The following is a 19,762-nucleotide window of genomic DNA, read 5'->3' as shown; positions in this document are numbered from 1 at the left end:
GGTTTTTTTTTTTTCCCCTCCCCCTGACAATTATTCGGATCGGCAAATCTGGACTGCGCTCAGTCTCATCTTAGACACGGTCCACTCAACGCACCCAGAGCCCCTCTTGGCAGGTACGGTGGGCCCTCATTATCTCAACCGCGCGGACTACGTAACAGTTACCCCTCGGAGACCGCCCGATAGAGCGAAAACACCGAGGTTGATTCTCGAATATCTGAATCATGCAAGCTGAGTAGTCGGAGTGGGTAGTAGTACTGTGTAGTTTGGGCTAGCGTTCTTTGGAGCTGAGCTGGCCAGCTAAGTAGCTCAAAAGCTGTGGTGGGTTCGGTCCACCGCGACGGACTATGCGCCTACTGTGTAGTATTGATCATATGAACAATTGCTGCAAGGTACGCCCCGCTCTGGTATTGGGGGTCCATGTGAAAGAAGGAAACAGAAGGAAAGAAGCAGAAAATCCCTCAGTGGGATGATTGTGTTGGCCTGTAATCTGAGGCACCAGTTCGCCTGGCCTGAAAGTGGTCCGATGTTGTCCCAAAGTGGAAAGTCACCTGCCGGAGTACCGTGACGTTTTGGTGAATTCAAAACACAGTGGACTCATGATATGCTACTGCTTTGTCTTTATTGTTCACCTACAAAGAGTACATCTGCCTCTTTACTCAGCCGCTCTATGTGAAACTGCGCCGTCTGAGCCTATGCCCGTGCTCTCTTCCTCAATGTCTTGTACATACGGCACCCCGCATAGCGACATCACCTTAGGACCACCTCATACTGGGTATATGATTGATTCTAAGCGGTAGAATGATTAAGCCTCTCAAAGTTACAATCCATAATTGACATACCGGTCGTGTTATACTTAACTCCATATACGAAATAATTCTCCCGTTCTTTAATCCTTGGACTAAAGATGCTAACAGGTGGAAAGCAATTCTCCGCATTACTACATCGAATTTCTCCGTCTCCTGGTCTGGGGAAATTTACGCCCAAATGCGGAGTGATCAAATCCCCAGAACCCCCAGATTCGTCCAATTAGTGACTTAGGTAGTTATACAAGCTCTTGGGCTATGGATAAGCCTTGTGACAGTCGGAGTTGGCTGCGTATGCTTGACCAACGGTATTGATCCGCGTTGAGTTTACTGCTATGTGTCTCCCCGCAATTTTTCCCGGGGTAAAAGAACATGAGACAGATTTTCCGATATGAAGTATAAAAGATTCACACTGCATTTCGGGGATGCGTGTGAGAGGGATTGGTTGTTCATACCAGCGGATTCCCACCATACAACCTGGTTACCATGCGTTCACCGGGGCTATCACTCCTGTTCGGTGCCCTTTTCGCATCTGCAAGCCCTCTCCAAACTTCTAGATATGCCTGTCAAACGGCCCTCAGCTGTCCTGAAGGAACAATTCTTGTCTCCAAGACCGACCCCTCCGCCCATTTCACCACTGTGCAAGACGCCATCCTTTCCCTCCCGAATGATAACACCACCCAAACCATCCTCATCCTCCCAGGAACGTATAAGGAGCAAGTAAATGTTACTCGGTCCGGGCCTGTTACGCTCCTCGGACAGACTGATGACCCTAACAATGCTACCAAAAACAAAGTCACTCTTACCTGGGCCCAAGCCAACCATGACAATACCGGCCAGGCAGTGGATAATGTCTTCTCAAGCGTCCTGACCGTCGCGCCCACGCTGGAATCAAGCTATACAGGATCGGGCACGACAGGATATCCTGTACCAGAGGATACACCGTTCGGCAACGTCGATTTCCGGGCATACAATATTGATTTCACGAATACATGGCGAGACTACTCCGATGGGCCGGCGCATGCGATCAGCTTCAGTCGCGCCAATGGTGGGTTCTATCACTGCGGGTTCTATTCTTACCAGGATACTGTACGCTTTCCCCTCTCTTGCAGTCGAGTGTGAACTGAACCTAACCAAAGAACTCAGGTTTACGTGGGTAAACTGGGCAACGCCTACTTCCACAAAAGCATCATCGCCGGCCAAACTGACTTTCTCTACGGCTTCGGCACCGCCTGGATTCAATCGTCTGAGATTCTTCTGCGCAACTGCGGCGGCGGTATCACAGCTTGGAAAGGAACCAACACTACCTTCACCAACAACTACGGCGTGTACATCGTCGATTCTACCGTCAAGGCAGCCAATGCATCCATAGCCCCCGATATCCGGGGTAAATGCGCCCTGGGCCGTCCATGGAATAGCCAGCACCGGTCTATATTCGCGCGCACCTCCGAAGACGCAAGTATCATTCCAGCTGGGTACATCGACTGGATCGTCGATGGCGAGGGTCGCTTGAACAAGGATACCGTCATGGCCGAGTACAAGGCTTTCGGACCGGGCTTCAACGCCACAGGCCGAAAAGACGGAAACGTCACGATAGTAATGGACGACAAAGAATACTCGAGATACAGCTCCCCAGCAAGAGTCTTCCAGTATCCAGACGGGAAATCGGGGAACATCGGCTGGATCGACTGGAATGTAGACAAGAACTGATACAATTACTATTATCATACTCCAAATACACATACCTTCTCTCTCAATCATATCATACATCTCCCTTCTTCCCCAACCAAACAAGTAAAAGGAAACAAAATAAGAGAGGCATGAAATACACATGATAAAACCCCCTATTCTAACTCCCCAACCCTAGCCAAATACGCCGCCCCCGTATCGGCCCAAACCTCATACCCCACAACCTTCACCTCCCCCCCTTCCTCCGCAAGCCCAATCCGATACGCAAACGTCTCATCCCAAGCCTGCCCCGTCTCATTCCACCGAAACCTCGCCTCCCCCCTCAACGAAACTGCCATCGCCCTCTCATCCACCACCCATTTCTCCTCCGGCTCGAAATCCATCTTCTCAATCGTAAGCAGCTCAGACAAAAGTCCGAAGTAGTGTCGTAGTCCTTCCTGGCCGGTGAAAGGGCGCCCAAGGAAAGGGGCGAGTTGCGGGAGACCGTGTTCGAGGGCTGTGGGTGGAGTGTTTTGGGTGAAGTTTGAGAGGAGCGTTGGGAGGGGAGCGCTGGAGGAGAAGTTTTGGCATAGTGTGCGCGTGCGCGTGAGGAGTGAGGTTCGTTTGGACATCTTTGGGTTTTTTTTTTTTTTTTTCCTTTTCTTCTCTCTTTTACTTTTTGTATTGTTTTGAGTGTTGGGGGGAGGGAGGGCTTTTCTTTCTTATAGATTGGGTTGAGGATTGGGGATTTGGTTGTTTTGGTGATGGTGATTGTTGTTGTTATTTGAGGTTGTGGTGAGGGGAGTGTTTTCATTATGACGTCGATGGTATGGTTCGATATTAATATCATCTTATGTTGTTTGTTGTCTTGGTGGATTAATTGATTGATTGTGAGCAGTCAACGCACTTCGTTAATCATCTATCTACCGGCACTAAATAGTCAAAATGTAATGGTAACGATAAAAAAAAAAAAAAAAACCTCGCGGGGCTCAACCTGCTTGCCCCCCGAGAATGAGGACCTCTTTTAAGCAACCAAACTCCACGCCGTAGCGTAATTGGACAGACTCGATAAAACAACTATAGAAAGTAAAGATGAGGTGGGGTAAGAAGATGAAATGGAACAATAAATCGGAGGAAGATAAAAAAGTGGAAGAGTGAGGAGTGAGGAAGAAAGAAGTTACTGCTTCCAGGACTTTCCGCAGTTCAGACAAGTACAGAACAAAGTCATCGGTTCGTCTGCACTGCGCGTCTGGGCCTCAGTGTATGTGACTTTGCGTTGTCCGCATTTGCCGCACTGCAGACTGGTACTGATACTGCGCTCTGCTTGGGCGACCATTGCCTTGTCCATATTCTCCTTCTGGATCTTTGCGTCCTTCTCGCGCTGTTCATCGGAGCGCAGCTCGTCGTGTGACATGCGCACGAACTGCTCGGGGGTCACGTCGTTGCTGAGGACACGGATGCGGAGAGTTGGATTCGACTTGTTCTTGAGGTTTTGGAATAAACTGCGGATCTTGGTACGGTACTGCTCTTTGGTCTCGGGGCCCAAGGACTTGTATGCTGCGGCCTCCACGGCGGACGCCTTGGACAGAACGTTACGCGGAGATTCCGTCGAGTTCAGACACAGTCCATCATACATCAGCCCAATGCAGCTGTCACGAATCTTACTTCCCGTCTGGTTGACATCCACACCATCTGCCTTCCATGTACGTTTATCCGGGGCAACCGACAACTTGGACGCTTTGTCTGTAGGCGTCGTACCGGCAGGTGAAGCGGTTCCGTTCTGAGCCGGGCGCGGCGAATTGCTTGAACGCTGGCTGGGCGCGGGCGATCCACTCGCCTTTTGCTTGTTGACTTCATTCCGCCACCTGGACACGATTTCACTGGATAAGCGGGAGACCTCGGGTGACTTGTGCTGTTTGAACTTGTTGACGATGATTCCCACACGGGTGGATCGCAGCAGATCCTCCGTCGCCTTCACACCTTGTTGAAGCTCTTTAAGCAAGGATACAATGTTGGCTGCTGGTTCATTCTGAGTGGCGGCCTTCGTCAAGGCCTTCGCCTTGAGCTCAATTTCCTTCGCTTCCAAGGGCATGATGTCAATGTGATCTAAACGAGAGGCAGGAGACTTCGAAGTACCTGTCAGGCGAAACTCTATGATTAGCGCAAAACACAGAAAATTCCGAGATAAAATGACCAGTCAAGCCAGCATAAGACTATGAATCTTATGAGCGCTAGATTTTAGATGAAGGCGACCGCTCATGGGATCACCAATAGAGAATACGAAGCTTCCCGAGCTACCCATCTCTCAGAAAAAAGAAGGCTGACGTCGCCGGGTACTGGAGTATGGCGGGACAACCCATGCGCACGTGCCTCTTCAGGAAACTCCGTTAATGCAAAATCATGAATCGTCTCCATTTTATGCGCGAGTAATATGCTGTACCAGGCGCCCGGATAGCTTTGGCAGTAACCGACGGCAGATGATGGTGAATGGGATGCAAGGAAGAGGGGGATTTAGCACTCACTCTTCACAAAGTTCACCGTAACGTTCAAGAGCCGGCGCAAATGATCGCAGGTGCGGTTTGGGACGAGCGAATGCTGAAACGCTCCTCACACACGGGGTCGAACGAGAGGGGGGATTGAGGAGATGGTATCCAGGATGGAGTGGAGGAAGAAGAGGTGAAAGTCGGAATTAATTTATAAAGGCAGCGATTCCGCGCGATTCCCAATACTCCACGCCAAGCCTAAATTGCCTGTTTCGGAATGGTCTCCTATCGGCCTCTGGACGCTCAACAAGGGCGAAAGACGGTAAGACATGGCAGAATCTCTGTCTTCCCCCGAGCTGTTTCTCCGGTTCCGATCTCCCGTCTACACTATGTAGTTATAGTTATAGTTATACAAGTACTCTCAAAGAAGAGCGGTGCCTATTATACCTAACTTCATTTTCCAGTATTACCTGGCATAAACTTTATTGACTATGTCAATGGGTCGGAGTCAAGGCTATGACTTAGGCTAAGAGTCTTCGCTACAATCCAAGGCTCTCTGGAATTACTACTGCTGGCCCAGTGGACTGGCGCCAGTAATATTTGGGTCAGTTGGGGGTTAAGCATGATATGGTTAAGCGCGATAACAGTATAGCATGTCATCACTGTGATGCGTTGATGCCTACCACCGGGCAAGAACAAACTGAGATCATGTTCACATAAGGCAGCATCTGACCACAAATAGAAAGAGCAGAAGTTGCTCTCTCCTCTATGTTTCTGATCCTCACACTCTTACCCATATATGGTGTACGGCTCTCGTCAGCCTACATATCATTCTTGGGGTGCTACAAGCTTCAATCCTTTATTTGTGCTTGACTAGTCAACCCCCTAACTCTCTATAACCTCGATAATGCAATGAAGGTTAACAGCTTTCTCATTGCCCTCCTCCCAGCCGCCCTGGCCCTCCCGCTCCCCACGCCAAATGACGGCGCTACAAGCCTTTCAGAAAGCCAGGGCCTCCAGTCTATTACTGACGAGCTTCTTTTTGGCATCGAGCTGCCTGATTTCACTGCTCGCAGAGAGGCAAACGACCCTCCTCAGTTAGACTGGTACTCTGATGGCTGCACAAAGGCTCCAAGCAACCCCTTTGGGTTCCCTTTTCAGCGGGCATGCGAGCGCCATGACTTCGGTTATCAGAATTACCGAATTCAAGGGCGCTTCACCAAGGCCACAAAAGCGCAGATAGATCTTAGATTCAAAGAAGAGTACCACTTCCCCTTCGTTCCTTCCCTCTCCGCTAGAGCCGCCTGCTTTTCTTGATTAGCCTGACATAGGTTATCGAGGCTCTGGATGGCTGATGTATGGTTTACTATTTAGTCTATACAATCAATGTGAACTAGTCCGCACTGTCAGAATTTGCAAGAAACTGGCTAGGTTGTACTACCGTGCTTCAGGACGGCATGGTGGCAAAGATGCAACGAAGAGAATGGAATGGGATGACCTTCTTTAGGGATATGTGCAGAAGACGCCCAGCCAGGGGAGAATCACCACCTTTGGTGTGAGTTGAAGAAACATGATCCACAGGAGGCCTTTAGTGGCAACGGACCACCAGGCCTAACCTAGATAATATCAAACATGCTCTGAACAATGACAGATAAATCTGGAGAGCTTTACATGCAAACGAATAAGATGTACTACTGTCTAGGGTTGTATCTATCACAAGTTAGCTTAACTATCTCAGTATCTATGTCCAGATCAACCCCAAGATGAATTACTTATTTCTTTCCTACGTAACACCTCTTGCGTGTAGATTTCGTTCTCATTTTTGATTCATTATATACATCACTGGGGCAAAATTTAAGTCGTATGGTTGGAACAGGCCAATAGTTGTCTAATCTAATGTCCCTGAAAAATACCAAGATGCGAGCGTGACAAGGGGACATGAAGCATAAAACAAAGGACGTCAGCCGTATCCAAGCGCGGGTGCAACTCACGGCGGGCGGTGTTAGGGCAACTTCAACTGGCACGTTGACTCGGTCTTTTCCGGAGCTCATTGTTGTGAACTCTTTTGACCGTAACCAACGGACGCATGCCAGCCGGTCCTAGACACATCATTAGACATGACCGCAGCTCCTGCGCGCAAGTAGGTACCGCCGCTGCATCGGGTATATGGGAAATGACGGGAGTAGGCGAATGATCGGTCAAGCCAGGGCGTGTTTACAGACCAGTCTTTCCCAGAGCCTCGGCAAGTTCATCAACGTCCTTGTCCTGCTTCTGAGCGACCTTGGCCTCCTCAGCCTGAACATTGTCTTTCACAAACTTCTCGGCCTTCTCCTCTTCTTCCTCCTCTTCTTCTTCCTCTTCCTCTTCTTCTTCGTCGCTCTCCTCTTCGAGCTCATCCAGCTCGTCCACACCCCACATCTCCTCCGGGTCGTCATCCTTGCCGTGCTCTTCCTTACGAGCCTCCAGGACCTCGCGCAACTCATTGACGTTGTCGTCGTCCTCCATAAACTTGTTTCCATTTAGCTCAATTCGGCGCAACGAAGGCAGTGCGGTCTTGGTCGCGTGCAAGAACTGTTTAACACCCTCGGCCGTGATATCATTATATTGCAGACGAAGTGTTTCCAACTTCTCGTTCTTGGCACCGGCCAAAGCCTGCGCAACCTTCACACCACCACGAGCGGAGAGCAAACAGTCACCGACACCGAGCTCGCGCAGGGAAGTCCAGCCTGGAAGCACCTCTGAGAGAGCCGTGGAGCCCAAAATGGTGAAGGTGTTATCCTGCAAGTCAAGGACTTCGAGGCTGCTGGCGTGGCGGAGACCCTCCCTCAACAGCTGGGAGATACCCTCCTGACGAATGCCGTTCTGTGTCATCTTCACTGAGCGCATTCCTGCGGCGTGCACTTCATATGCACGTGCCCACGCTGCCATACTTCCATTCTCCAGTCTGTTCCGGCCACAGACAATGCTTTCCAGCTGAGGGACCTCTTTCCCTTCCTTGCGGGCCTCCTCCTTACGCTTTGCAAGCTCCACCAGCGCTCTAGCAATCTCCACACCTGCATCAGGGCCCATTCCATTATTGTTCAAGATAAGATGGCGCAAAGGAGCGTGGGCAGAGAGGAAGTCGACGAGGGGCTTCGAGGTCCGCTTGCCGAAGGCATTGTCGGAAAGGTTGACGGTGTGAAGAGTCGGGATCTCAAGGAGCGCATTCAAAAGGTGAGTCAGGGCGTCGGGGATCTCTTCAATCAGACGCGAGGTGAAAATGTCGGCAAGTTCAGCGACTTCGAGGTTCTTCTGGGTGGAAAAGGCGGTACCCAAGCGCTCACAGGCTTTCACGCCAAAAGTATTGCCACCAAGACGGATTTCAGTGTAGTCGGTGCTCTCGATCAGAGGTTTAATATGGGCTTCGACATCCACATCGGTGTCCAGCTTGAGGCCTTTGCCTTCAAGAGAAAAGACCTTAGGAGGGGCCATGGCGGGGTAATTTCAGGGGTGGAATTGGTATCAAAATAAGGCAATGTGAGAAGACGACACAAATATGGTGATCTGTATAATGTCTAGGACGAATATATCTAGTTAAAAACCCAGTGAGCGTTTATAAAGAGTGTGGAAAAGCAAAGCAAGTGCGAAGGAAAGAAGAATAAAAACTTCAAGCCAGTCAAGCGGGATGATATGCACCTGCAATGAGAGAACCCAAAATCTCACGCTAAACCCAATCTGATCAATAACAAAACTACAAAACTTGCGATCGCCGCTCCAGGAATCCACAGCAACCAGTGCCGCCATTTGGCGCATCGCATCATTGCATTAATCAGCATCATTTTTCGTTGATTCATCTACGGAGTACAATCTTTCGCAATCTCGCGTCTTAACCTACCATCTAATTTTACCACCTCTCTCTTCAGTCAATTCCTCCCATCAACCACTCAAAACAACCTTTCCATCATGTCGTGGCTCGTCGGTTCCAGCAGTAAGCCAACTTCTCCAGACTTCCGGTTCTCCGCAAGTCCATTCATTAACATACAAATCCCCAGGTTCTACTGAGAAAACCCCCGAACCTACCCCAGCACCTGCCGAGAAGCCAAAAGTACGATTACCCTGACGTTTTTCGACACATCCCTAAACCCGATGCTAATCAATTATTTATACAGCCCTGCTGCGTCTGCAAAACCGAAAAGACCGCCCGTGACGACTGCATGCTCTTCTCGAAATCCGACGATCCCCAGCAAGAATGCAAGTCCATGATTGAACAGTACAAGGCCTGTATGGCTGGATACGGATTCAAGGTCTAGGCTATTCGCTGCCAGGAACGGGATCAAGTGCACGCAGCTTGGTTTTCACTGCATGGTGTTTTGGGATTCGGGTTTACGCATAGACTGTATATTAGATGTGTATTGCTGTAATGGTTGATGGGAACTCTCCTTTCATGTGAGATAAATTAGAATGTAAAATATGACTCTTGATCAAACCTGTGAGGGGATTGACATGGAAATAGTGTTCTGTATCAAGGCTTCGTTTTAATCTGCCCCGGCCTTTTAGTGAAGATAGAATATGGTTGGTGTAGGTTGCGCAATAAGTGTTATATACAAATCACGAGCTGTGCATGGCGCCCTTGAAAAGGAAATGGGTATCTCTCAAATTAACCTCCCGATATGGTTTGAATGTACGAACAAACGCTTGTGTGCATTATTGGTTCTTTTTCTGCGTATCCTTTTCCACCTTGCGCCCAATCATCCAGCACTGTAAAATCAACTTCCGCAGGCACCACAGATACGCAAGTCCAAATCCGCCAGCACCGATAAGCACATTGAGCACCACCCAGAGATCAGGTTTTCCAGGCGGAGGGGGAACAAAGGCTTCTAGTACATGCCACGCGACCATGGCAAGATAGAAGCACAAATGAACAAGTTTGGTGATAATGTGAGGTTCGGGGAGCGGCGAGGAGTCATCTGAAGAGCTTCGGCTACGGTAAACTTCCAGAGAGGCGGGAGGAAGGCCAAGTAGATAGGCCCAGAGGAATGTCATGACGAAGTAGGGAACTCGGAGGCCGTCGCGCTGCAGAAGAGGGAACATCGTCCAAGAGCCAAGCGTGTTGGCCCACCCCACCCATGCGCGGGTTTCTTTGCTTAAACCTCCATCGCCAGAGAGCATGAGCGTCATGGGCAACAATGGTAGTAGTACACTCTTCTCGTGGACCTGGAAAGAGAATAAGAAGAATCCCCAGGCTACGGTGGACAAGGCCGGAAGAAGAAAAGAGGCACGTGGGTGACGGAGAATTATGGCGCAGGGGATCAAGATTGATGCTAATGTAGCACCCAATGACACTCGTTGGAGTAGAGTCGCCTCGAATCGATGAAGTTTGTAAAACGTGTGAATGGCACACCAGGCATTTGCAACCTTGTCTTCGAACAGGCCACGAGCAAAAGGAAAGATTCGATGGATGAGCTGCGCCAGCTGAAGCAAGGGTGCGTAAAGTATCGAGCTCTTGTCTAGCTCGATAGGCAGCGCCTGTAGTAGGGGAGGCAGCGGAATAGAGGACGACTCATTCTGAGCATCAGCACTAAGTGCACTCACCACGAGTGGGGCAATAAGGATGGCAAATGCGACAATTGTGACCAGAGAAATGCAAAGAAGGCGGATGAGCTGAATCCGAGGGAAAAGGCAGATTCCTAAAAGGAAAGCGAACATGACGGGCGCGTAATACAGAGCCATTTGCTTGAACCCCAAGGCACCTACAAAGAAGATACATGCCCAGAGCATGCGCCCTGCCAGGATCGCATCCAGACTAGCAGCAACAAACCCCAGCATCACCGTGTTGTACTGAAAATGGCCGTGATCGATCAAAATGGTCGACGGCTGCAGAAGGATAGCAACCAGGGCGACAGAGGCGGACCATACTGGGACCCCATGCATTTGCGTGTAACGGCGCAGAAAATTGACAACTGCAGGGATGAAAATAAGATACTCGGATACTATCACCGTAGCACGCATATATACTTTCAGCTGAGGATCCTCGAAGCCACGGGACTCATCCAGAGCAAACCATGAGGGATCAAAGAGAGTACCACTGCCATCATCAGCATCAATACAGCTATATCTCGCGGCATCAAGCATCCACGAACATTATTCCCAACAGCCAGCTATGATATGCAGTCAATGGTGGATAGTCAAGCCCCCAGTACTGCAGATCGTATGTGTACCATTTTGACATGGGCAGATTAATTGTTATCTCCATCCAGTGTCTCTGCGCCTCGAAATCGCCATGCATCGGGGGCACTTGGAAGCCTACATGGGTTAGAGACAGGCCTCATTCACCGGGGGATCGTTCGGCTTACCAGAGTATCCCCACAAACTAACAGCCCAGCGAAATAGGCCTACAGCCATCAAAATCAGAGGTAGAATGAGCCATTGAGATACACCTGCCCGAGCAGCCCAGAGGAAGGAAGCCAAAGGGAATGCAGGAGTATGTTTGCCGTTTCCATCGTCCACAATGAGGGCGTTGTTTGACCCGGTGGACGACAAGGGGAACTTTCTCTTCTTCCGTGGGCGGTAGGAAGAAGGGGGGAAAGCCATATTGTCGAGACGAGATGTGATTAAGGGCGACCCATTGACTGCGTATCTGTCATGCGAAACTAAGCCGGGAAATAGATGAGCCCAAGGCCAAGGTTTGGTGAATTGGATAGAGAAGAAAGAGTCGGGGGCAGAATGGATGGATGCGGCCAGCTCAATGCAATTGTTGGTTCTGGAGAATGACATACAGTGGGTAAATCCTCCCCAATCAAATATCTACTCGGCCTCCACCCAAAGCACCTGGGCCAAGCCTAGATAGAAAGGCGGTCGATAGCCCAAGTCCGCACTAGTCAGTCCTCCGACCTGGGAAATGGGTTTTTTTATTTGTGTATTCAGATGTCTTTATCTTGACCAAAAAAGCCCAGTTTGATTTAAAATTCTCTATTGTAAATGTTTTTATATATGACTATCGAATTAGATTTCTAAGGGATATAGAATTGCCGTTGTTAACACAATGGGAGGATGATCCTGACAATACAAATGATACAGCGGTTGAACCACCTGAGAAAATGCTCAAATAATTCTGCCGGGTGATTGATTGGCCGCTTACAGGTACGGAGGACCTTCTTGGTCTGTCCCTGGGTCTGGTAGGCGGTGTGCAGGAATTTCTGCCAGCCCCGTTTTTTTTTTTTTTTTTCTCTGTTTTCCGCCCGGGTCCACATCTTATCAAAGCTCCAGCTTTTGAAATTTTCTTTTCCTCTTCCTCTTTCTATCTTCACTTATTATTTATCCTTGCCTTTTCTATTTCATTATCTTTTCACTTAGTAGTATTCCTACCGAGTGAATCATACCAATCTCCCCCCCGTATTCACTTTCAACAGACATCCTGTGGGCTTAATACAGAGGGCTGTGGGCTGTGGCATATTGCAATATCTCTTGTGGGATCTGTGGGTTACTCTCGTGGGTTTCATTATACAGTTGCGTATTTCCTGTCCGTCTCTTGTGGGCTTGAACACTGTCGTTGTGGGTTATTTGTGGGTATCTGAGAAATCTCTTCTCTGAAATCGGGTGATTGAGGGATTGTACGATTTGCCGCACATTCGTGGGATCTATCATTAGACAATCTTTGCTTTGATTTATACTTTAAGTCTATCATATTTTGGTTTGTATTACCTTCTAGCCGCATGTCTATTTTATCCTGAGCTAACTGTCGGTTTCGCCAGATTCAAAATGTCCAAGACTAAGTCCGTTACCAAGAAGGGTGCTGAGAAGCCCGTTGATAAGGCCTTGAGCAAGGTCAAGGATTCTGGTGTCTCCAAGGCTTCCCAGTCTCCTAAGGCCAAGAGCAAGCAGATTGCTCGCGAGGTCGCTTCCAAGGGCGAGAAGTCTAAGCGCAAGAAGAAGGAGCCTACTCCCAGCAGCAGCTCTGAGTCTGACAGCGATGAGGAGATGGAGTCTTCCAGCTCCAGCAGCGAGAGTGAAAGTGAGGATGAGAAGCCTGCCAAGAAGGAGGTGAAGAAGGCCGCTGAGTCCTCTTCCGAATCTTCCTCTGAATCGGAGTCCGACTCTGACAGCGACGAAGAGATGGAGGACGCTTCCAGCAGTGAGAGTGAGGAGGAGAAGCCCGCCAAGAAGCAGAAGGAGGAGCCTAAGAAGGAGTCCAAGAAGGCCAAGGAGTCCAAGAAGGCCAAGGAGTCTTCTGAGTCTTCTGACTCGTCTGAGTCTGAGTCTGAATCCGAGTCAGAGGAAGAGAAGCCTGCTAAGAAGGAGGTGAAGAAGGCTGCCGAGTCCTCTGACTCTGAGTCGGACTCTTCTGATGAGGAAGAGGCTCCCAAGAAGGCTGCCAAGGAGGCCAGTGACAGCGACTCGTCTGAGTCCGAGTCCGAGTCTGACAGCGAGGAGGCTCCCAAGAAGGCTAAGAAGGTATGTAGTATTGTCATATTCTATGTCATTCCAGATGTTAATGGTTCTAGGAGTCTTCCGATTCCAGTGACTCTGACTCCGACTCCGACTCTTCCGAGTCTGAATCTGAAGACAGCGAAGAGTCTGCCAAGGACTCCAAGAAGCGCAAGGCTGAGGAGGATGTCTCTACCACTACCAAGAAGACCAAGACTGAAGAGCCTGCTGCCGGTGCATCCGCCAATCTCTTCGTTGGAAATCTCTCCTGGAACGTGGATGAGGCCTGGCTTCAGAGTGAGTTCGAGGAATTTGGTGAGCTCTCTGGTGTTCGTATCATGACTGAGCGCGACACTGGCCGCTCTCGCGGGTGAGTAATTCTCTATCGAGTCCTTCACGATGACGTACTAACGCTTTCAGATTCGGTTATGTCGAATACACCAATGCTGTCGACGCCGCTAAGGCTTTTGAGGCTAAGAAGGACACCGAAATCGACGGTCGCAAGATCAACCTTGACTACGCTACCGGACGTCCCGCCAACAGGGACCAGGGTGGCTTCCAGGACCGGGCTCAGGCTCGTGCCCGTTCATTCGGTGACCAGGCCAGCCCTGAGAGCGATACTCTCTTCGTCGGCAACATCCCCTTCAGTGCTAACGAGGATTCTCTCCACGAGGTCTTCGGTCAGAAGGGAAGCGTCATGGGCATCCGCCTGCCGACCGACCCCGAGTCGGGCCGTCCCAAGGGCTTCGGATACGTCCAGTTTTCGTCGGTTGAGGAAGCTCGCGCAGCCTTCAACGAGCTGAACGGTGCTGAGATCGATGGTCGCCCGGTCCGCCTGGACTTCAGCACTCCCCGTGCCAACAACGGCGGCGGCGGCGGCGGCGGTGGCCGTGGCCGTGGCGGCTTTGGCGGACGTGGCGGAGGTGGTCCCCGTGGTGGTGGTCGCGGTGGCCGCGGCGGCTTTGGTGGACGTGGTGGTGGACCCCCCAACAAGGCCCGTGGCGGTATCCCCGAGTACAAGGGTACTAAGGTCACCTTCTAATTCCACACGATACCTTGACGAACCGTTGTTTTCTTTAATCGCCGTTGAACAGGATTCAGGATCGTTTGTATGATTACGTACGGGTTGTTGCTACTGACTGGCTTTGAGCACTCGAAAAGTTCTTGTGGTTTTGCATGATTATTGTAATTGGATAGAATGAAATAATGGATGATCGTTATTGATTCAATAGGAATGTGGTTTTTTCGTGATTGTTTTTTGTCCACATAGTGTCGGTCCTCAAACCCGGTGTAAAGAGAGGTATGAGGCTTTAGCCTTGGCAAACGCCAATATTGGTGTCAGGTAAGTGGCTCCCATGGACAGTTCCGGTCATTCTCAGCTTTGTTCCTCTTCTAGGCTTTCTTGTTGGCCTTTGTCTTTTGATCTCCTTTGGTGGCATTCCCGGGTTGCTTTGGAGAGTCTGTGGTCATTACTTGGTCCTCTGCCGATGTCGGGTGAACTGTGAGTGGCTCCCAGTGGTGATCTGCTGATTGAACTTAAACCAGCACGAGGCAGTCAGCTGTGCGTCGACATCATTCTTTCCATATTGCCAGTACTTACTTCTTTTCTACTTCTCCCTCGACCAGCCAGTACTCCACGTCCTCTCATCTTCCCTACTCCCGCATCCCCACCAACCAACCAACCACCTTGACTCGTCCTCTGTCAAGGTCGTGGTTTTGATGGGCGATGTGAACTAATTAAAGTGATTAAATTGTGGTATCCGCTCCTGATAAGATAATCAGGCGCAAATAAACTCATCCATCAATCCACTTACTTGGTTTTCCCCACGCACTTCCCCCCACTTTCCTACACTCACCCCCCTTCCTGGGCTTATGGTCAGTCTACCATTCTTGACCGCTTCGGACGGTTCCCTTACAGCCACAAGTGGTCTGATTATGTGGATGTGATATTGATCAGCAAACACCCCTCCTTCCCATCCATCTTCATCGACTTTATATTGTATTTTTCGGGGCCTGTCTTCTCTGCCATCTCACCACTTTGTTTCTCCCCAATACTTCTGAACGACCAGATACACAACGCTATGCAACCAAACCATTATGACCTGCTAAGTCAGGTACAACCAGATGAGCCTCAACGAGCGCCACGAGACGCTCATCATCGGAATCCCTTCCTGTCACGTTCTCCATCTGGTGTCGCTCCCACGAGATCCGAAGGTAAGTACTTCGTTCTGCGACAAATAGACGCCCCCTTTACTTCGTTGTCCCCTCTCCTACAACTTCCCTACACGTACAACATGCATATCGTTACACCCCTTATTCCAGGCATCACCGTTTCTGTTATAACAATATGTACTCACTTCAGTATTACATAGACTCGTGGATCGAGGTCGCCTCGCAGCCATCCTCCTCGTCGCTTTCCTCCATTGCTACCAATGATGACATCATCACAACGGGTCTACGTGTCGAGCAACATGGATCGAGATCATACCATCATCGTAATCGGCGACGGCGTCTGCAGCGCCTGGCTGCTGTCACAGCGGCGCAGGTTGACTATTCGTCCCGTGAACAAAGTAGTAGTCAAGACGAGTACGAGGAAAGTGAAAGTGAATCGGACCGCGTTATGACAAGTTCCAATGAAGACATGCCTCAGAGATCCCTTGGAGGTCCGCTATTAGCTCACCCTGGGCCTCCGTCGATGCCGGATAGTCCCTCAAGTGATGAGGATGATGCCTCAACAGCGCTGGGGATGCGGATCAGCTCATCCCCGTTTGTCCCGCAGCCAAATGTCTTCACCCATCCGCCAGCATCGGAGAACCCAGCCTGGACCAGGCCAGTTGAGAGGCGTCGTCCCCAGCCTAGCGAGGTATCGAACTCCAGCCGTCAAACGGCCATCCGACGGAACTCTCAAGCCAGCATAAGACCAGCTCGCAGGCAATCACAACAGCATAGCCCGTACAATATGATTTCACCGTCTTACCATGCAGACCACGATGCCGCCCTCCGCTCCAGTCTCTCCACCCTTCTTTCCTGTGCGGCCGCTGCACGGGGTCTGCCGAAATCTGATCCGCAACCTACGCCACCCTCGGGACCTTCTCGAGCACAGCCTGCTTCGTTCCGACTGGTGTCGGAGTCAGTTGCAATGGGGGAACATATATCTGAAGAGGTGCCCACATCGGCTGTCGAGACTAATACATCTAGACGGCCCATGCACCCACCCGTGGCTACTTATTCACCACGCTCTTCTCCCTCCGCTCCGAAGGTGAGACGGCGGTCCAGTTCCCCGAGAGAACACCACGCCTCGGCATCTAGGAAGAATCGTCGAGCAACTACCGCAGACTCGACAGCTAGTCCTACGATAATGACATGGGTTATCAGCGCTGGTGTCGTGGTTCTCTTCTCAGCAATCAGCTTCTCAGCAGGTTATGTGATTGGCCGTGAGGTCGGACGGATGGAGGCAAGCACAGGGGTCGGGTCTGTCATGGGTGATGGCAATTTTTCTGGTGGCAGAACGTCCGCGGCTTGTGGTCAAGAGGCCATTAAGGGAGGCTTGAAGCGGTTCCGATGGAGCTCTGGAGCTGCTGGATCAGGTGTGATTGCATGAAATGCTTCGTATGAGAACGACAAGTGAACCAGATGGATCTAAAAGGTATTTATGAGCCGAACGGGCGTTGGTTACGATTTATCGATGATATGGTGTGTGACGAGAACTTGGGTGCACATATTTTTTCCCCGCCATTCTTTATATTTCTTTCTTTTGATTGGGCAGTTCCTATACTATACTTTCTTTATCTCTCTTGGTGCTGTTTGCATAGCAACCTCTTTTGATTACATCCAAGTGATGTATGGGCTGTCTCGGGGTGTCTTGGAGGAAAAGTTCCTGGCCGAGCTGTTCTTATTTCCTTTGATGTGGTTGTTGATCTTTGGCGTTATGATCTGCTTGCGTTATAAGTTTCTCATGTGTCTTGCAATCTATACCCCTTTCCCTTCATCACATATGGGCGTAATGGTCCCTAGAAATGAATTCAGTTAACTATAGTACGTAGTTCCCATCAAGGTGACACTTTTGGCCAATTCCGACGTAAAGGTAATATGGACACCACGCATTGCTAAGCTCTGGGGGTATCAGAAAATGTAAACCATAAGGGACTGACTCAATGAAGCTGCTGCATGAAATATGGCGAGGGTTTTGACGTTAGCCTTTTGATATAGGGCTGTTAGCATGTACGATACATATGAAGCATATTATAATTCCCGGTAAGCAGCTAAGTAGGTATGTAGGTAGCTTAAATAATCATCTGATTTTGGAAGAATTACTCGTCATGATACAACCACTACCCTTTTCTATACATTCCACTTTTCAATATTTATCCCCGCCGTAAATCACCTCGACAAGGCAATGTCGTCAATTCTCATGATCATCTTAACGGTCTCGGCAGCGAGTTCGATCGCGCTGGTGCTCACCAAAAGAGGTTGCAGGATGTTCTCCTCGGTGATATCGTCCTTCACACCGCCGCTGCGGATACTGACACCGGCGTTGTGCTGACCTTGGGCGTGGCGGTGACGCAAGTCGGTAACCACCTTGATAGAGTTGAGACCGGCGTTCTCAGCCAGCGTGGTGGGGATGATTTCCATCGCATCCGCAAAGGCCTTCCAGCAGATAGCCTCTGTGCCGGTGAGCTCACGAGCGCGCTTTGCGAGGGCCTGAGCGACTTCGATTTCGGGTGCTCCACCACCGGCAATAAGGGCACGCTTCTTGACCAGGCAGCGGATAACACAGAGGGCGTCGTGCAGGGAACGCTCCGCCTCGTCCAAGATGAGGTTGTTGGCACCGCGAGCGACGATCGACACGGTCTGGTTGGTGGTAGGGGCGGACTTGATGCCAGTGATCTTCACATAGCGAGCCCCGGATGACTGAACCTCCTCCACAAGGTCTGCAGTGCCCAGCTTGTCCTCGGTGAAAGAGTCAACGTTGGCGACGGGCTTGCAGCCAAGACTCTTGCACAGGAACTCAACTTCATCACGCTCGATGTCCTTGATGGCAAGGATCTTGAGACGAGAGAGGAAGTGGAGGGAGAGGTCGTTCACGGCATCACGGAGAATGGATTTTTGAATGAGAAGGACGTTGCACTTCGTCTTCTGGATCTTCTTAACCATGTTGAGAAGGTACTGACGCTCCTCCTTGAGGATCTTGTCCATCTGGCGGTAGTCGTTCACGACAATCTGGTTTTCCATCTGTGGTTCATCTTCGTCAGTAATGCATACACTATCTTTGAAAAGAAATAACCCACATCAGGCTTAGGTGGGCTAAGCTGGAACTGAATCAGACCTATCCGGGCCTTCTCGATTCTTGTGGGACCGCCACTGCTCTTGATAACGGACTGGTTCAACACCAAACCATCAACCATCTCACTGTCTTCAATTGTGCCGCCAACCTTCTTAACAATCCGGATATTCCTAAGGTCAACATTCTCAGCAGTCTTAGGATCCACAACCTTCAGCACCGAATCGACGGCCATAGGGCCAAGGAGGCCAGAGTGCTGCGAGACGATTTTCGATGAAAGAGACGTAGAGGCCGCCTGGAGAAGAGTGGAACGGTCGACCAAGCTGATAGGGCGGGACATGTTGTGAAGAATCTCGACGGCTGCGGCTGCAGCTCTTTGGAATGACTCCGAAATGACGGTGGGGTGGATGCCCTTGGACAAGAGACGCTCTGCGGCACCCAGCAAGCTTCCTGCGATTACGACAACCGATGTAGTTCCATCACCAGCCTCAACATCCTGAGCGGCACTCAGGTCGACGAGCATCCGGGCTGCGGGGTGCATAACGCTCATATCCTTCAACATAGTGTTTCCATCGTTGGTCTGCGGGGGTTAGTATCGATTTGTTGGCTCGGGAGTAGGATTCGTACGATAATCGTGTTGCCCTTGGGTGTTTGGATCTAAAATCGTATTAGCCACATATCCTCGGAGAGAGAAAGAGAGAGATAACGGCAGGCGTACCATTTTATCCATTCCTCTAGGTCCCAAAGACTAATTGATATGTTAGCCCCTCATTTGGGATGCATACTATTGCAATATCCATACCGTTCTGATGGCATCGGCGACGGCTGTTCTCATGTCAGCACCATACTCCCCATAGGTTCAGAACATAATCAATACCTCTAGCGGCCAGAATGTTGGACGTCCGCACTGCCATAGGCTTCTCCTTGTCCTGTCCGACTATTAGAACCCGTCCCACGCCAAGTATTTCTCTCTGTGACACGGACGCACCTTGAAGGTGTTGTTGCCAGCGGCCCCCTGAGAGACTGCCGTAGCCATTTTGAAAGTTGTCTCTTATCCAAACACCGTACCGAAAATTGAAAATAAGAGGAAAGATGGGGGGGTAATGTGACGAAGGAGATCCAGA

The 19,762-nt window shown here is 50.3% G+C and overlaps 10 protein-coding genes across 10 annotated transcripts; 5 read left to right on the top strand and 5 right to left on the bottom strand.

Moving 5' to 3' along the window:
* The first annotated feature begins 629 nt into the window (after window positions 1–629).
* BDV27DRAFT_132105 (putative pectin methylesterase) lies at window positions 630–2,636 on the top strand. The gene is made up of 2 exons (XM_032067792.1): window positions 630–1,892; window positions 1,950–2,636. The coding sequence occupies exons 1-2, from the start codon at window positions 1,290–1,292 to the stop codon at window positions 2,511–2,513; spliced, it is 1,167 nt and encodes a 388-aa protein (XP_031925164.1). The 5' UTR covers window positions 630–1,289; the 3' UTR covers window positions 2,514–2,636.
* BDV27DRAFT_132103 (uncharacterized protein) lies at window positions 2,637–3,152 on the bottom strand. The gene has a single exon (XM_032067791.1). It carries the CDS (start codon window positions 3,101–3,103, stop codon window positions 2,648–2,650), a length of 456 nt encoding a protein of 151 aa, XP_031925163.1. The 5' UTR covers window positions 3,104–3,152; the 3' UTR covers window positions 2,637–2,647.
* A 207-nt stretch (window positions 3,153–3,359) lies between these two features.
* Window positions 3,360–5,138, bottom strand: BDV27DRAFT_132101 (transcription elongation factor DST1). Its single transcript, XM_032067790.1, has one exon. The coding sequence runs from the start codon at window positions 4,561–4,563 to the stop codon at window positions 3,649–3,651; it is 915 nt and encodes a 304-aa protein (XP_031925162.1). The 5' UTR covers window positions 4,564–5,138; the 3' UTR covers window positions 3,360–3,648.
* A 728-nt stretch (window positions 5,139–5,866) lies between these two features.
* Window positions 5,867–6,481, top strand: BDV27DRAFT_166459 (phospholipase; the record flags this gene model as incomplete). Its single annotated transcript, XM_032074194.1, has 2 exons — window positions 5,867–6,216; window positions 6,329–6,481. The coding sequence occupies 2 exons, from the start codon at window positions 5,867–5,869 to the stop codon at window positions 6,459–6,461; spliced, it is 483 nt and encodes a 160-aa protein (XP_031925161.1). The 3' UTR covers window positions 6,462–6,481.
* Window positions 6,482–6,751: 270 nt separating this feature from the next.
* BDV27DRAFT_132099 (GTPase-activating protein RNA1) lies at window positions 6,752–8,563 on the bottom strand. Its single transcript, XM_032067789.1, has one exon. The coding sequence runs from the start codon at window positions 8,423–8,425 to the stop codon at window positions 7,169–7,171; it is 1,257 nt and encodes a 418-aa protein (XP_031925160.1). The 5' UTR covers window positions 8,426–8,563; the 3' UTR covers window positions 6,752–7,168.
* Window positions 8,564–8,737: 174 nt separating this feature from the next.
* Window positions 8,738–9,437, top strand: BDV27DRAFT_132098 (copper metallochaperone COX17). Its single transcript, XM_032067788.1, has 3 exons — window positions 8,738–8,921; window positions 8,986–9,038; window positions 9,103–9,437. The coding sequence occupies exons 1-3, from the start codon at window positions 8,897–8,899 to the stop codon at window positions 9,241–9,243; spliced, it is 219 nt and encodes a 72-aa protein (XP_031925159.1). The 5' UTR covers window positions 8,738–8,896; the 3' UTR covers window positions 9,244–9,437.
* Window positions 9,438–9,466: 29 nt separating this feature from the next.
* On the bottom strand, window positions 9,467–11,685 carry BDV27DRAFT_132097 (dolichyl-P-Glc:Man(9)GlcNAc(2)-PP-dolichol alpha-1,3-glucosyltransferase ALG6). The gene is made up of 3 exons (XM_032067787.1): window positions 11,287–11,685; window positions 11,074–11,236; window positions 9,467–11,018 (listed from the first exon to the last, which is right to left on the bottom strand). The coding sequence occupies exons 1-3, from the start codon at window positions 11,522–11,524 to the stop codon at window positions 9,638–9,640; spliced, it is 1,782 nt and encodes a 593-aa protein (XP_031925158.1). The 5' UTR covers window positions 11,525–11,685; the 3' UTR covers window positions 9,467–9,637.
* Window positions 11,686–12,468: 783 nt separating this feature from the next.
* BDV27DRAFT_22597 (putative nucleolin protein Nsr1) lies at window positions 12,469–14,937 on the top strand. The gene is made up of 4 exons (XM_032076062.1): window positions 12,469–12,623; window positions 12,685–13,384; window positions 13,435–13,727; window positions 13,778–14,937. The coding sequence occupies exons 2-4, from the start codon at window positions 12,692–12,694 to the stop codon at window positions 14,397–14,399; spliced, it is 1,608 nt and encodes a 535-aa protein (XP_031925157.1). The 5' UTR covers window positions 12,469–12,623; window positions 12,685–12,691; the 3' UTR covers window positions 14,400–14,937.
* A 501-nt stretch (window positions 14,938–15,438) lies between these two features.
* Window positions 15,439–16,958, top strand: BDV27DRAFT_147299 (uncharacterized protein; the record flags this gene model as incomplete). The annotated part of the gene is made up of 2 exons (XM_032070718.1): window positions 15,439–15,571; window positions 15,730–16,958. 2 exons carry the CDS (start codon window positions 15,439–15,441, stop codon window positions 16,956–16,958), a joined length of 1,362 nt encoding a protein of 453 aa, XP_031925156.1.
* Window positions 16,959–17,606: 648 nt separating this feature from the next.
* Window positions 17,607–19,750, bottom strand: BDV27DRAFT_132093 (chaperonin-containing T-complex subunit CCT4). The gene is made up of 7 exons (XM_032067786.1): window positions 19,627–19,750; window positions 19,516–19,567; window positions 19,441–19,463; window positions 19,357–19,386; window positions 19,266–19,295; window positions 18,646–19,218; window positions 17,607–18,589 (listed from the first exon to the last, which is right to left on the bottom strand). The coding sequence occupies exons 1-7, from the start codon at window positions 19,672–19,674 to the stop codon at window positions 17,738–17,740; spliced, it is 1,608 nt and encodes a 535-aa protein (XP_031925155.1). The 5' UTR covers window positions 19,675–19,750; the 3' UTR covers window positions 17,607–17,737.
* Window positions 19,751–19,762: the final 12 nt, after the last annotated feature.

Source organism: Aspergillus caelatus (assembly GCF_009193585.1).
Source record: "Aspergillus caelatus strain CBS 763.97 unplaced genomic scaffold BDV27scaffold_153, whole genome shotgun sequence".
NCBI classification, from domain to species: domain Eukaryota; kingdom Fungi; phylum Ascomycota; class Eurotiomycetes; order Eurotiales; family Aspergillaceae; genus Aspergillus; species Aspergillus caelatus.
Note: the sequence above shows the minus strand (reverse complement) of the source record. Positions and strands in the feature narration are given on the sequence as shown.